The 15,529-nt window shown below is 34.8% G+C and overlaps 1 protein-coding gene across 1 annotated transcript in view; it reads left to right on the forward strand.

Annotated features, from left to right (window-relative positions):
- ADAMTS19 (ADAM metallopeptidase with thrombospondin type 1 motif 19) overlaps positions 1–15,529 on the forward strand; it is a 99,334-nt gene that overhangs the window by 14,606 nt on the left and 69,199 nt on the right. Inside the window, exons 3-6 of the mRNA XM_034410006.3 lie at positions 6,192–6,357; positions 8,195–8,367; positions 9,135–9,218; positions 11,260–11,417. Coding sequence (XP_034265897.2) covers positions 6,192–6,357; positions 8,195–8,367; positions 9,135–9,218; positions 11,260–11,417 — 581 coding nt within the window. The remainder of the gene's footprint in view (positions 1–6,191; positions 6,358–8,194; positions 8,368–9,134; positions 9,219–11,259; positions 11,418–15,529) is intronic.

Genomic DNA, 15,529 nt, shown 5'->3' on the forward strand with positions numbered 1-15,529 from the left:
GCTACCACAAATTAATGAAAAGTAAGAAAAATAAAAGAAAGAAATCAGAGGAAAAAACAAAAGGTGCAAGAAAAGGAAAAAAAAGTTAAAGAAAAATAGAAAAGAAAGAAAAAAGTACAAAATATTGACCTGATATTCTTTACAGCAGTATAGTACAGATATATTTTAATTTCTCTTCCTAAAGTGAAAATCTGTTACTCTATTTTTTATAATCTATCCTTTATAATTATCAAAATGATGTCACTAGTACATTTTTTTCATTTTTACTCAAAAAGTTCATAAGAAGCTTCCAGCTGGCAATAAGTGTAGTTCATATCTTTTCTCTAATCACAGGAGTTAATTTATTCATTTCAACAAAATTTGTCACCAGCCATTGCTCCATAATAGAGAGTGTTAAAATTTTCCATCTCTGTGTATACAGTAATCTCGCTACTGTGATCATATATTGAAATAATATCCCATGGCTTTTTTCTAACTGTTTATCCATTAATTCTAAGAGGGAATGTTCATGCTTCAGTTGAATATGAATCTTTAAAATTCTCTATATCAAACTATGTTTGATACATTAATAATAACTAATGATTACTCTGGCATCATATACCAACAACACATCATTGCATAAGCCAAGCCATCTCATTCCATCTATCTGTGTGTATATCCTCATCATACATTATAAAGTTGCAGTCGTGGTTGAATTTGATTGTTGTGAGAGATAGGAATTTGGATATTAAAATGAATCCTAAAAGAATTATTGGGTCTTTTTGTTCTTGTTGTTGTTATTTGCAGATTTTTTTGAATCAAGTATTTGTTTAATCTAATCTTTGTGAAACTGATATATTGCTGAGTGGAAGGAAAACTCCAACTGCAGAGGGGAACAGAAAGGTGAGAATGTTACTTCCCATCATTCTGTACCCCCAGCTTCAGTTATAAATCTTTAACTGAAGTAAAATGAAGTAACTTTTATAAAAACATTGGCACAAAAGCTGGGTTTTCAAACCAAAAGAGTCATAACAGATAATCACAGATTCAGGAACATCTAAGACTAGTTAGTTTCCATTCCAGTTCATCCAGAAAATTCAATATACTCACATAGTGATCAGACATTTGTTTTAAAGCTCTGTCAGCACAACTGTATGCTGAGTCACACATTTTTTGGAAGTTGACAGTTTGATTTGTATTGTTTTACTCTTCATAGTTTGGGATCCATAGAAGATCTCAGGTGCTTTCCTAGTTGAAATTCTTGCTCAACTGATCCAGCCTGAATTTAGGTTTGCTCAAGTACCTTTTCTACCAAGGTATTTTCTTTCTTTCATTCCTCCAGGAATGGTCTAAATTTCATGTGCCAGTGTGTTCAGCTTCTGAATCTGAAACACTTACCTGATCTCTAAAACTTGCCAGAGAAAAGCACTAAGATCTATGTGCAATCACCTGAAAGCTACTGAAGGAAGGCGAATGCCATTTGTCTCCCCAGTAGTAGAGTTAGTTTCTCTAGAGTTATTATTGGCAGCAAATCTAGTTGGTTTCCTCTCAGTAGTAAGGAGGAGGGTGTAGTGCATCTACAGGAAGAGAGTTTAGGGACTATTTAAGGGGTACATACTTCATGTGCAGTTATGCCTCATTGTATTATCAGCTAGTCCAGTAACTCTATATTCAACAGAATATATTACAGAATGTATTACAGTTTTCAATAAAAATGGTCAATAAAGCTTTATCTACAAAGGCACCAAAAATTGAATTCAATTCAATTTTTCCTCTGCTCGGTGTATCATTTCTTATTTTGTTCTCCTTGAAAACTGTTGTGTTCTATGATCAGATGAACTGAAAGCTTTATCTCTTTATATTATAAAATGATGATGCATGTTTGAACAGTTTCTAAGTTCTTATTTATCTGTTTCTTAATTCTATTTATGGGATAGAAAAACATCTCTATTTTATCTCTAGATAAAAAATCATTTGTGTAACATAAATAGGAAGACATCTGCCCCCCTCCCCAACATAAGGAAATATTTGTAATAAACTAACACACTCCATTCCATTGATAATGATAGGCTAAATCTCCAAACTACAAAACCTTATAAAAAGAGAGGCCAGGAACCTGTATGGCTGCCCATCCAAAGCAATTTAACAACTTTAGATGAATAAATATTATACTGTATATTTGACCTTTATTGATTATCTGGTATGTTTTACTCCCAGCTTGGAAACAAACCAAGGGGGAAGAAAAAGTTTGATCCTTCTGATAGCACATTCTACCTGGTGCTGCCCTTGAAGACCACTAGGGAACTTTAACCAGTCCAGAATGCAGCAGTCCACACAATAATGAGATCCCATAGATTTGCCCATTTGTTGCATGAACTGCACTGGTTTCCAATTTCTTTCCAGATGTAATTTGAGATGCTGGTCATCTAATCTAAAAATATTAATAACAAAGGCAATAGTACAATAATGCAATTCAGTTAAAATTTTAAAAATTGATATTTTGACATTTTTTTCTCCCTTAAAAATATACTTATCTACTGCATTAAAGTAGACCATATAGAAATAATACTTTTCATTTGTTCATAATTGTTCTGAGTGGCATGTTTTTTTCTTCCTCAGCTTAAAAATTATGTCTGGTGTTGTCTCTTTTTGTGATTACTATGGTTAGTTTAAACTATGGCTTAAACTAAACTACCAGTTGATGCACTGCCAAGCCACAATTACAGGATGATTTTATAAATTGTATGAATATTCATTTTCTTTGGTAGTCAAATGGAAAGCAATAGCTGTTTCCTGTCAGACTCACTAGACCATAATTTTGCAAATCCCCCCCCCCGCCCCATATGCAAAGGTAACACAAGGATTTTAAAGAACTCAACCCATTCAGTCATACGTTTCAGGTATAGATTGTATGCAACTTTTGAAAGAAGAAAAACTATATTGCAATCATTAAGTAACAGAAAGGAAGCAAATATTCAAATAACTGAAGCTGAATTGACAATATCAGGTTAGTTAGGGAAAGTATGTATGAAGAATTTTGAGACAATATTATAAAATAGAGATTGCTAAAATACTTGCTTCATCTTCAACGTGTGACAAAATAGAAAAGGGATTAAAATTAATCAGAGTACTATGAACTTTAACACAACAGCAAAATAAATAAATAATTTCAAATAATTTTTTCCATTAAAAAATGCATACTATCTCCCTACTATATGTGTCTTGTGTTCAGTCTGTTTACTCCTAGTATTATATGCACAATTAACTGATGAAGAACAAGAAATAACACTAAAATACACACTAGAGTAAGTGGATGTGAATGTGAACGAAGCAGAAAGAAGGTTCAATTTACTGAGAAGAAAATTATATTATAAATTATTTCACATACAATAAAAGTTTGATTCAGTGGATTGCCTTAACCCTAACCTTAATGAACAAAATTTTATATTGAACATTACCTGAAAAGAATAAATTCCATTGTTCCTGAAGTATTCTGGAGAATTAATTTGACGTATGTCATTTGTGATAATTTAGGTCATTTAAATGATTGAATAATTTTTTGATCATTTTCATCTATTTTCATCATTTGTATAATTATAGAGCAGTAGCAATGAAATAATTTGATATAGATGATGTAATTTGACAGATGACATAAAAATATCAGTTATGTAATTACATGAATGACATAAATTAGGTCAATGAAATACATTTGAATTAAATGGACATCCCTTTCTTCTAAATGGAGTTTTATGGTACAATATATAAAAGATGTAATTTGAGAGATCTATAATATAGAATAGCAGATGTATCTGAATACTATTTTTGTTTGATTTCATTCATTTATACTTCCTGACTCTTAAAAGTAAATTGGAGTACATTTACATATTAAAATCCTCATTTCTTACGGTTTTGTAACCCACTTTTGCAGCTTAAAAAAGAAGATGTGAATGTTAAAAGAAAGTTTAAACAGAAATGAACCAGACAGTCCTGGTTGTACGAGAATTGTCTGAATAGACTGCATATGTTCTTGTATTTATGGTGGCTTCATTTAATACAAACTTTGGGATGGATTGAATTTATTGTGCGTAGTCAGTGGAAAATTTCTCAGTCTTTTAAGGAGGGAGTTAATATGGATAAGATACAATGCATTATCTTTATTCAAGAATATGAGAAAAGACATGATCAGATGGACAGAACGTTTGCAAATGCAATACAGCAAGTACTTCAGGAAGAATAGTTAATGAAATACAGAGGTACTCATTACCATTTATGTGTAGTTTCTTTAGTCTTCTCAAATGTTACAGAGCAGCATTATTGCTTTTATTATATAATCTGAGGAAAGTTGGCTGAATCTTGACTATTTCATTAGAGTGTATGGTTTGTGTTCACTCTATATCTTCTGGGTGCTTTGTTTGGAATGATTTAGAGAAACATGAATGCCTGTTTTGCTACTGCCATAACATTATGAATGGAGATAGGTAGGTAGAAAGATAAATACAGATCTTAAATGTGATTTTACTGGTTTTTTAAAGAACATCTGGGGAAATATAGCATCAACCATGACTATGTTAACACAGTTAAATTTTACAGTTTATCTTTTTCTTCATTGGTAATTTGCCATATGCAATGTTTCCTTAAGACAATAAAGCAATTTTTCCCCTTTAAGTAAAAACAAGAAGACATCTTTTTCTCTATAACATGTGTTTTATCTTTGTTATTTATAATGTTAAAGCATTCATTACTTTCCAGTGATTCCATCAGATACTGAGACTGAGATCAGTGATTTGTCAGAGGCCACCCAGTGAGTTTTGAGCAGGAATTTGAACCTGAATCTTCCTTGTGCAAACTCAGCTATATCAAATACCAGTTGGATTAATAGAAAATGCCCAGATAAAAGAACTAAAAGCATTAATAGTCAGGATAATCTTCTACAAGTAGAAAGAGTAAAACATGTTAAGTTTCTTTTCATTATATAAAAAAGAAGAAGACATAAGCTGTATAATGTGGAGAAAATGGATACAGAGGTTTTTCTCTCTTTTACATTTATTGAAAAGTAATGGTTAGTAGAAAATTCAAAGCAAAACCATCTTCAGATATTTAATTAACGCATAGTATTTGCTACTACAAGAGTTGGTAATGGCCAACTCAACAGTAGTTTACATAATTTTAAAAAGATTTTGTTTAAAATCATAAAGCAGGAGTCTATACCTCTGATCATAAAATACTGGGGAAATGACAAGGGAGCAATTCCCTGCATGTCCTGTTAGTGACCTTACTGGGGCCTCTGGTTGGTGTTGATGTTGATACTAAGGTATTACAATGGGCTGTATTTACATACGATCCAGTTTGTAACATTATAAGAATTATTATTGGAAATGAATGGATCTCCCTCCCTCCCTCCCTCCCCCCCCTCTCTCTCTCGTTAAGATTTCAGATTTTTATGTAAAAATATATTCTACAACTGCATATTTTGCCTTGGGAATCAAAAATATATATATATATTGAGTTAGCTTAAAAACCCAATAAGATACCTCCCCACCCCATTATTTGGGTGTGGATAGGTGCTATATTAGCAGAAACTTTATCACATTCTATAACCTTGCAATTATTTTGATATCAGGAGCTCAGTGTGTTTCAGGTTACAAACTATGGTGTTAGTACTTTTTGCCATCAGTAGAGAAATTTCCAAGTTTAGAATCCCATATAAACAAATTAAATGTAATTAAAGTTCACCGAAATTTGCACTGATTTTCCTCATATAAAGATTATTTCTATATGGAAAGTATCATTTGAGAAAGGTTCTCTCTCTCTCTTTCCCTTCCTCCCTCCCTCCCCCTCCCTCCCTCTGTGTATCTATGTGTGTGTCTATACATAAATCCAGAAATTTGAGGTGTGTTACTCTTTAGAAAAATGTTGAGCTGCTTTCTTAATGGATTTCTTTTTCAAAACATTAAGCACATTTAATACATAACACATTTCTTGAAAAGAAGTGAAACTCTTTAGTGTTTTGAAATGAAGGAGTTAATATTTTCATATTTTCCTAAAAGCTACGGCACCTGATTTTGCTGGATCAGCTCGTAAAACAGAACAATCCCAACATAGTGTCATTTAGTAGAGTGTAGATACAATTCTTAAAACATAGTTCTAAATATATTATTTTCTATATAGCATGACAAAATCTTGCTAATCTGTTGCTTTTGTTTTTCCTGCAGATTGGTTTTTTGCAGATGAATGACGATTTTATATTTATTGAGCCGTTCAATCATAGTTTGGCTGTGATTGGTCAAGCGCATCGGGTATGCAGACATAAAAGATCCATACATGAAAGACCCTCTGAAAAATCGACCTCTCATAGTCAATACTGTGGTGTTTTTTCTGGTAATGTAATTTCTATTAATATATTTTAATTTAATATGTACTTTATGTAAATCTTCATCTCTCACTGTTCTGTTTGTCTGACTCCTTTTACGAGAGTTTCCTATTACCTTCTCCTAAAATCAGTCTTCTCCAGCTTGGTGCCTTCCATAAGTGGAGAACTTCAACTTTCAAGATTGCAAATAAGCATATTTACCATTAATTCTGGGAATATTTGATGAGTACCAGGCTGAGAATTCTGATCTACTAGTAGAAAGTTAAACAAAACTTCATTTATTTCAGTAATGGTTATTTAGATCTGTTTTGTTAAGCATATTCAAGTAAAGTTACTGAGATTTGCCATTACAGTACATCATTTTCCTCCATTTATAAACAAAGGACAACACTTATTTTACTTGGAATTAAAGTTAACTGAAGATAGTAAGACAACCAAGCAATGTTGTGCCAGGATTTTAATAGAACAAATTATTAGATAACTCCCTTTTGGAATGGAGTTTGTTCTGTTTTCTGTTCTGTCCCTTCTGTTTTCTGATTTTACAACTTTCTTCTGGTCAAGATGATTTTCCTTGAGGTTTTCAAGTTGTGTTTATCAGTTAAAATAAATGCTCACAACTTGAATAGGACTTGTGTTATCTAATTGTAGTTCTTTGAAACCTATCTGTACTAGTCTTATATTTTGCAATTTGTTTACAGATCAGTACAACTATGTAAAGCTATGATGATTAATTAACTCAGATATGTCCTGTAATGAGGCTATCTAAGATAAACAAAATAAAAACATTTTTTCACATTCTATTATATTATTCTAATATAATATATTATATTACACTTACACTTGTGTTGTCATTTGTACCATTACCAGCAATATTTGAGAAAACTTCTGACCCAAAATCTAAACGAGTTGTTACTAAATAATAAATTAGTAATTGGCTCTATACTACACTTTTTGTATGGAATTCAAAGTTGCTCCATTTTAAAAATACTTTATTTGAGAAAGCTTGGTCCTGAGCTATAATAATTTAAAACAGAGGTGTCAAACTCAGATCCGGGGGCCGGATCTGGCTCATGGGATGCTTAGATCTGGCCCATGGGTCTGTCCTGGAAACAGCGAAGGTCCAGCCATGGTCCAGCTGCGTGAGGCCCTCCCTAGCTCTGTTTTTGCTGACAGAGGGTTGCAGGAGGTTGTTGTAGCCGAAAACGGATCTCGGGAGCCTGTTTCTCCAGCAGAGCGCTCGGGCCTCGACAGGCAGGCCCGACACAAGTGATGTTGAACTGGCCACGCCCATCCCGACCATGCCCACCCCCAAGGTCAAACACAACCCTGATGCGGCCCTCAATGAAATTGAGTTTGACACCCTTGATTTAAAATAATATAATGTTCCATGCTTAAATGTAATTTTAAACTTGGCCCTCCTTGGGTTTGTCAGTGTATAAGAGGGTCATGAGTTGGAATAGACATGGCAACAGGTCAGCCAATGGGGACTGTTTGGTGACACAGACAGTTTGAAGCTTGGGCGTGGCTTAGCTTTACAGTTGGCAACAGGTCAGCCAATGGGAACTGTTTGTTGACTCAGACAGTTTGGAGCCTGGGAGTTATGTATAAAAGAGTTGGTTTGTCCTTGCATTGTTGCTTCTCTGTATATATAGCTTCTGTGATTATTGATTCTGTATTTCTGGATTCTGAGTTCTGGTTCTGGCTTCTGCTGTATGGTATTGTATATAAAGAAGTTGCTTTATAAATGAATCCTGCTGAATACTTGTGTGCTGGTTGGATTGCTGCAAACTCTAACAGGGTTTTATTCCACTATTCCAGCTACTAATTCTATTGTTTCTATTGCAGAGAAAAGAAGAGTCAGGGGTCAAAAAGGCACAGAAAATGGACGAGGAAAGAGATACTCCTATAAATTACCTCAAGAATATAACGTGGAGACTGTAGTGATTGCAGATCCAACAATGGTTTCCTATCATGGAGCAGATGCTGCTAGGAGATTTATTTTAACTATTTTAAATATGGTAAGAAAATATAGATCTTTTCAGCAAAATAATACTTTAAAGTTTAAATACAACTTACTTAAAATAGAGAATATAGCCTAATAATGAGCTAGTAGCAGAGGTGGGCTGCTGCCAGTTCGGACCAGTTTGGGTGAACCGGTAGTTCCGACCAGTGACTGGGCCATCCCATCCTATATAATTGCTGTTTTTTCGATGCCGTGTGCATGCTCACATTTTTGGTTCTGGGCGAATCATTTGTTACAGCCCACTTCTGGTTAGTAGGATTAGAAAAGAGGAGAAATCATAGCTGGTACTTTTACATTGACACTAAGACAAGATCCAGCACAAAGTCATCATCTCATAAAGTCCACTGTTAGTTTGGAATGTATAGATCATAAAAAATAGCCAGTTTTTTCTCCTACTATCCTGACTCATTATTATTGCCATGTATATTGAGAAAAAATTGAATTTAGTATCTTATTCTACTATTGCAAATATAAAATTCTATATATTGTTTGATAAGAATATAATGAAACGGAACTGAGGTGCCAATGATGCTAAGGTCTCACTGCCAACAGACTGAGTATATGAAGAAAATATTACAAACATAAACTATACATGTTTTTTGTAGAATCCTCTGTATCCTGAATAGATTGGTCATGTTGTAATTATTTGGGAAAACATTGAAAACAACTCAGTAATCCACAGAATTTTAAGAAGATGCCTCAAACAATCTGTGATTTGTCATATTATTAATTTTTACATTACTGTATTTCTTTTGTTTTCAGGTATTTAATCTTTTCCAGCACAAGAGCCTTGGAGTTCAAATGAACCTTCGGGTGACCAAGCTTGTTCTGCTTCATGACACTCCAGTAAGAAAGTACTGCATTTATCTCTTCCATGTGCACTAAAAAAGGCGAAGATTGATAGAAGAACCTGCAATTGGCAGTGGCCTAAAATAAAAGCGAAACCGAAGGGAAAATCATAGATTGCTGACCTTTCCTAAAGAATAAAAACGCTGCTTTGCCTTTAAGCAATTTCAGAGAGGGTCAAAAGGGGGGAAATTTCATAGCATGGCTGCATTTCCCAGTACCTGATACAGTATCGGTGTTGAACAGTAACCTTTACATCACTGTTTGACCCATCTTTCATATATAATAATTTAAACCAGTCAATTCTCATTTTGAGTTAGCTTTTTTCCCCTGTTCTCATTGATGGAATAATATATCAATTACAGCTGTACAAAACCATCCAATTTAGCTAATGCTCCAGAAACAGTCCCTTCTTTCTTGGGGCCCTACAGGGTTAGTCTGTTATGATTTACTTGCAAGTTCCAAAGTGTGATTTAAGAAAGGTGAACTCCATTCCTGTTGTCAATGTATTTTTGTATATATTTTTTTAACTTTTTCTTTCAGGGATGTGGGCTCTCCCCACATCCTTTTTTTTTTATTATTATTCTTGGGAGGCTTCCTTTTTATTTTCTCTCTAGGGAAACTTTGTACAAGATAGGGTTAAGTCTAAGACTAATTCCTCTGCTTGACCATGCAGACATGGTAGGGATGGGGGTGGATAGAAAAGGTTGTTTGCATAAGGAGAAAATATGCTTCTTCCCTGAAGTTTATCTTGATGCTTTGCAGGCCACCTTTTCAGGTGATAGGAACCTGAAGCTGGATTGTGACCCTTTCACTAGTTGCTAGGAAGACACATTAGAAATTATTTGAATGAAAGCTCTGAAGAGATTTACTGGAGCTAGATTGAACAAAGTAAATGCAGAGAAAGAGGCTTGATTGCGAACTTTTGACCCTTTCAACCATTCAAAATGCCCCAGTCACAGCAATCTAATGCTTAAATATATTCAGCTGATTTTATTTTTATTTTTATAATACTAAATGGAAGGACTATTCCATTTTAAATGTATTTAAGCATTCTATTATGACATGACACTTTCGTTTGGATAGGCATCCAATAGGTAATATTATTAGTTGCCCGTCTGCTGAAACAAACACAAATTCTTTTGAATTTCGAACAAATACACTTACATCTATTATATAAAATATAATAATATAAAAGCCAGTTTTCTGTGGGGATTCTTCAGTCATCCAGGTCATGGTTGTCCCAAAGGTGCTTTTTCAAGAGGCAACTGGACTTTCTGGTTTTTCTTTGAATACATTTCACTTTTTATCCAAGAAACTTCTTCAGCTCTGACTGGATGGTGATGAATCTATAAATCCTTCCATTCCCCACCATCTAGTCAGAGCTGAGAAATCTTCTTGGATAAGAAGCGAAACATCTTCAAAGAAAAACCAGAAAGTCCAGTTGCCTCTTGAAAAAGCACCTTTGGGATAAAAGTCAATTTGACAGGGTGGTTAAGGTGCTCGACTAAAAACCAGGGGACAATCAGTTCTGTTTCTTCCTTAAGCAAGATGCTAGATAAACAACTTTTGGGCCAGTCACTCTAATTTAGGCATAATGCCACTCAACAATAACCCAACAATCTCTTGGGTTTACAAAATAAATATAATTAATATATTTAGGTTAAATTAATGAACTAATACATTAAGGTTAAACAGTCTTCTAAATAGTTTGATTCTGTTGATCAAGATATGCTCAGCAAATCAAAATATTTCAACAATAGAAAATTTAAACAGGTAGGATTTATATTTACCTAACTTTATATCGATATTCTTGGGTCTTCTGACTCTTGGAATTTTCTACCAGAATTCTGAGAATTCTCAGAACTCCAAAACATCTAAAGGAAATGATATAGTAAAAGACTGGAGAAGAAAATAGTATTGTTGTGAATGCAATACAACAATATTGTTTCTGAAACTTTGTTCCAAACGTTTTTGGAAGTTTTGTTGCAAAAAATATTTTCATTTAAGGGATATTATCTTAAACTATTATAATTTTCAGGCAGAGATGTATATTGGACATCATGGTGAAAAAATGCTGGAGAGCTTTTGCAAATGGCAACATGAAGAATTTGGTAAAAAAAATGACATACATTTAGAAATGTCAACGAGCTGGAATGAAAATGTGTCACCAGTGGATGCAGCTGTATTAATCACCAGGTACATTGCAATTTTTCCACTTGTATATTAGTGATTCTGAAGCTCATACTAAAATTTTAGGCACTCTGTTCCAGTGAAATCTTTCTACAGACAAAACTGCTTCTGTCAATAGATTAGGGAGGGATAATTCCCCCCTCTCCCCTTCTATATTTTCACTGCATGGATTTGGTGAAAATCATTTTGGAGGAGAAATTTCATTACTTCTGATTTGTTTGTTAGTCACCGTTTTCATTTATTTTGTCTGAGGGGGCAACTTTTTTCTTCAATTAACTGATTCCAGATGAGAATTCTGAATATCTTAGTTTTGTGTACTTTGTGTACTTTGCAGTACTTTTTTATTTGCCTGTTTTCTGTCTGTATTATTTCATTATTTGCATTATTTATTTATTTATGTAAAATGCCTATAACCTGCTCCTATCTAGAGGAGTTATCTAGTTATACAGCAAGACACAAAATAGAAATACAGTACATAATAATAAACTCCAAAATTAATTATAGAGGGACCACTGCAGTCCAAAGGCTTTCTGAAAAATATAACCTTGCTTACAGAATGTTAACCTGGGGACTGAATCAACCTCAAGGGAGAGAGAGTTCCATAAAATGCTAGAGTCTTGGCAGCTAACACAACCAAAAATAATTCTGCCATGAAAAATTCTCACAGTCTTCTCTAACATGATGTATTGAGATGAAAAGGATTACAAGAATTTCAGCAGCTGAATTATTTCAGTTTAGAATTAATGTATACTCCAATATAGGACATACTTTGTTTCTTTGCAATAGTTTTTTTTTTAACCAGCAGAAAGGCAGGTTATTTTACTGATAAAGAAGAGGTTTACAAGTAACTGTGTTTAAAACTGCTTCTTAAAATCTCAGTCTGTGAACTGATCACTACTTGGCCATGTCTTGCAATAAAGAGCTTTTATTTTCAGTCTCTCCTCTACACCATTTGCCTGTACCCAGACCATTGTTGTAGTGATTTTCCTTCATCTCAAGGGAATCCATATCTTGTATATATAAGTGATGGTTGGTTTAATTGGATACTTCTAATTCTTGAGGTCAGATCAGAGCTGAATCCACAAGTAGCTATTCTTGCACACATTCCATTATCAGAACCATCTCTTAGTCATAAGCACTTGCCACATAACACCCAAGATATAACAAGACATACCAAAAAAAAAATCTGTATAGTGGACAGGGTAGTACCTGAAACAGCAGAATAGAAGGGAAAGAATTGGAGAAAATCACAAAATATAAAGACCTGCAAATAGATGTAAATTGATTGTGGCAGAAGAAAACAAAGATAGCACCAATAGTAATAGGTGCCTTAGGTGCAATCCCAAATCACCTGGAGCATCATTTGAACACTAACAGCATTGACGAAATCACTATCAGTCAATTGGAAAAGGCAACTCTCATCCTAAAACAATATCTTTAATACCGTCAAAAAACATCTGCCTATCTCAAGTCCTTGGGAAAGATACGATAGGCAGACAAAAATGCCAAATTCAATCTGAACATCTGGCTGACTGTGTGACAAATAATAATAAAAATATGTATGATGCCTGGATAATCATAAGTTCAGTCTTAGTCATTGATATATAATTTAATAGTCTCTAGGTCTCATAGACCGGAGGCTTTTACTAGTTGAAATGTATTTACACATTTAAGCTTTTAAAATTTTCAATAAAGCATTATACCTGGCCTGATTTTAAGTTAGTAGGACAGATGATAGTGGAATGTCTCAGCATCCCGAGAACCGCCTGTCCCAAAGCCGAGTCATGCACCACACACACAAGGGCAACAGCAAACACAACTTGGTTTAATCACAGATACGCAGTAGCTTACAGGAAACACTGGCGCTGTGAATATAGCTCAAATTCAGAGTCAGATATATGATGTGCCTTCTCAGCTTTATTGGCCTCGGGATCTGTTGCAGCTGTAGCACATTCAAATCCGCCGCTCACTCCCTCCTCCCGTGAAGCCGCGGGCGCGGGTATATGATGTCATTGGCTTCGCCCCTCCGACTGCTTGTTGTCCGAATGTGTCAGGTGTACTTCCTTCAAAGTCCAGGAAAGAATGACCCAAACTCCATTGTTTATAGAGAAAGGTACTTTTACTAGAAAATGAAGTGAACGCAACCAAGGAAAGCAGAATCTAAGGCAATAGGCGCAAAAATTGCATATAGAAAACATCCCCTCCCACTGTCCACTGTAAATCATCCAATCCAAAGGTCTCCCAGGGGTCAGGTGGAAGCACACGTCTGGCAGCGTCATCAATCAGGAATGCCACGACCATTGGCCCAACAGCAGCTTCAAAGATACAGTCCGGTGACTTAACTATCGCTTTTGATTTCTCCAGATTCCTCCAGCATGCTTTCCCCCCACCATGCTACCTAGCTCTCCCCCCTCCCGTTACTATGGCAGCCAAAGCAGTAAAGGCGGAGGCTGACAGAATGCCTGTCGTCCGGATTCCCCCTTTTCCATACTTTGTCTGTCACCCGTCACCACCTCTATGTTGTCCTAATCGCATCACCCCCCTTCACCGTGTTCTGCTGCATGAGGTCTTTCTGGATGCTTGCTTGTCAACCCTCTCCCCATCATGGTTGTCACTTAAGGCTCTGTGTTGAGCTTGACACTCAAAAGAATGTTTAAGACTAACAATAACAGAGATAGATTTAAAAGTATTACTTTAAAGTATAATTATTATTTTAAATTTTATCTTAAATTGTAAATTTAAGTTACTTAATGACTTATGGCCTGCCCAGAATCCTTGTTAATTAGAGCAGGCTATAAATACAACAAATAAATGAGTACATAAATATTTAAAAATATTGTTATTCAAATAGAATTTAATCTTAATAACTAGCTGTGTTCAGTTCAATTGAAATTCATTGAAAAGTTTCTTTTGCAATTTTCTCACGCTGCATTTTCTTGTTATACGTTATATATACTATACTTTTATATATTTTTATGTATCTGACTGCCTTTTTTCTTTTTTCTTTGAAGAGATTCATATATACTATAATTATAGGTTTTATCTTTAGGAGCTGAATATTCAATTTTTGCATTGCCCTGAAGGACCTCTTGAAGTGCTGTATTTAATAGGTTTAAATCTTTATGAACAAGGTATAATTTATGGTAATGACTCAGTGTAGTTGCCCATTCTTGCCTGAAATACTTTTCTATCATTAGTTAAGCTTTAGAAAACTATCATAAATCTCTTAAAAGCTTTACTATATTCCCCTTGAATAAAGGTCTGTTAAATCTTTGGTGACCTTGATAAACCACTTGTAAAAGAGACCAGCTTCTTTGATAGTATAACATATATGAACAGTATTGTATCAATGCTTCCAGATTTCATATATGAAACTATTTCATGTGTTAGTTATTTAATTTACAGAGGGAGTACAATAATGTCCAAGTAGAAGTGAAATTTTTTTGGTCTCTTTTGATATTAGACTCACAGGATCAGAAAGGATCAGGAAAGGACTGTCTCAGAAGTTACAAATTTAAAACAATGTATGTCACTTCAGAGCATCTTTTGAGGTGAAAGAGATCTCAGCTTAAGGGTCCCGTCTACTATCCAATATTTTAATAAGAGCCGAGGTGGCGCAGTGGTTAGAGTGCAGTATTGCAGGCTACTTCAGCTGACTGCTAGCTGCAGTTCGGCAGTTCAAATCTCACTGGCTCAAGGTTGACTCAGCCTTCCATCCTTCCGAGGTGGGTAAAAAGAAGACTCAGATTGTTGGGGGTAATGTGCTGACTCTATAAACAGCTTAGAGAGGGCTGTAAAAGCACTATGAAGTAATATTTAAGTCTTATTGCTATTGCTATTTTGAACAACCCTCATGCTGCCCCAGTGTAGCCTCCATGATATACAGAGTAATTTAATAATGGAATGCAAGAATTGGAAGCAAGACATTGTCCTCCCCTTTTCCTCATTATTAAGAGGGACTTGGTGGCTTAGATGCTGGGCTTGTTGACCAGAAGATTGGCAGTTTCAGCTCTTGCCAACCTAGCAGTTAGCATGCAAATAGATAATAGATACTTTCCCACTTTGGTGGGAAAGTAATAGCATTCATTGCACCTTGGCATATAGTCATGCTGGCTACA

The sequence above is a fragment of the Pantherophis guttatus genome, chromosome 2 (genome assembly GCF_059756535.1).
Source record: "Pantherophis guttatus breed Tessera chromosome 2, ASM5975653v1, whole genome shotgun sequence".
Lineage (NCBI taxonomy): Eukaryota > Metazoa > Chordata > Lepidosauria > Squamata > Colubridae > Pantherophis > Pantherophis guttatus.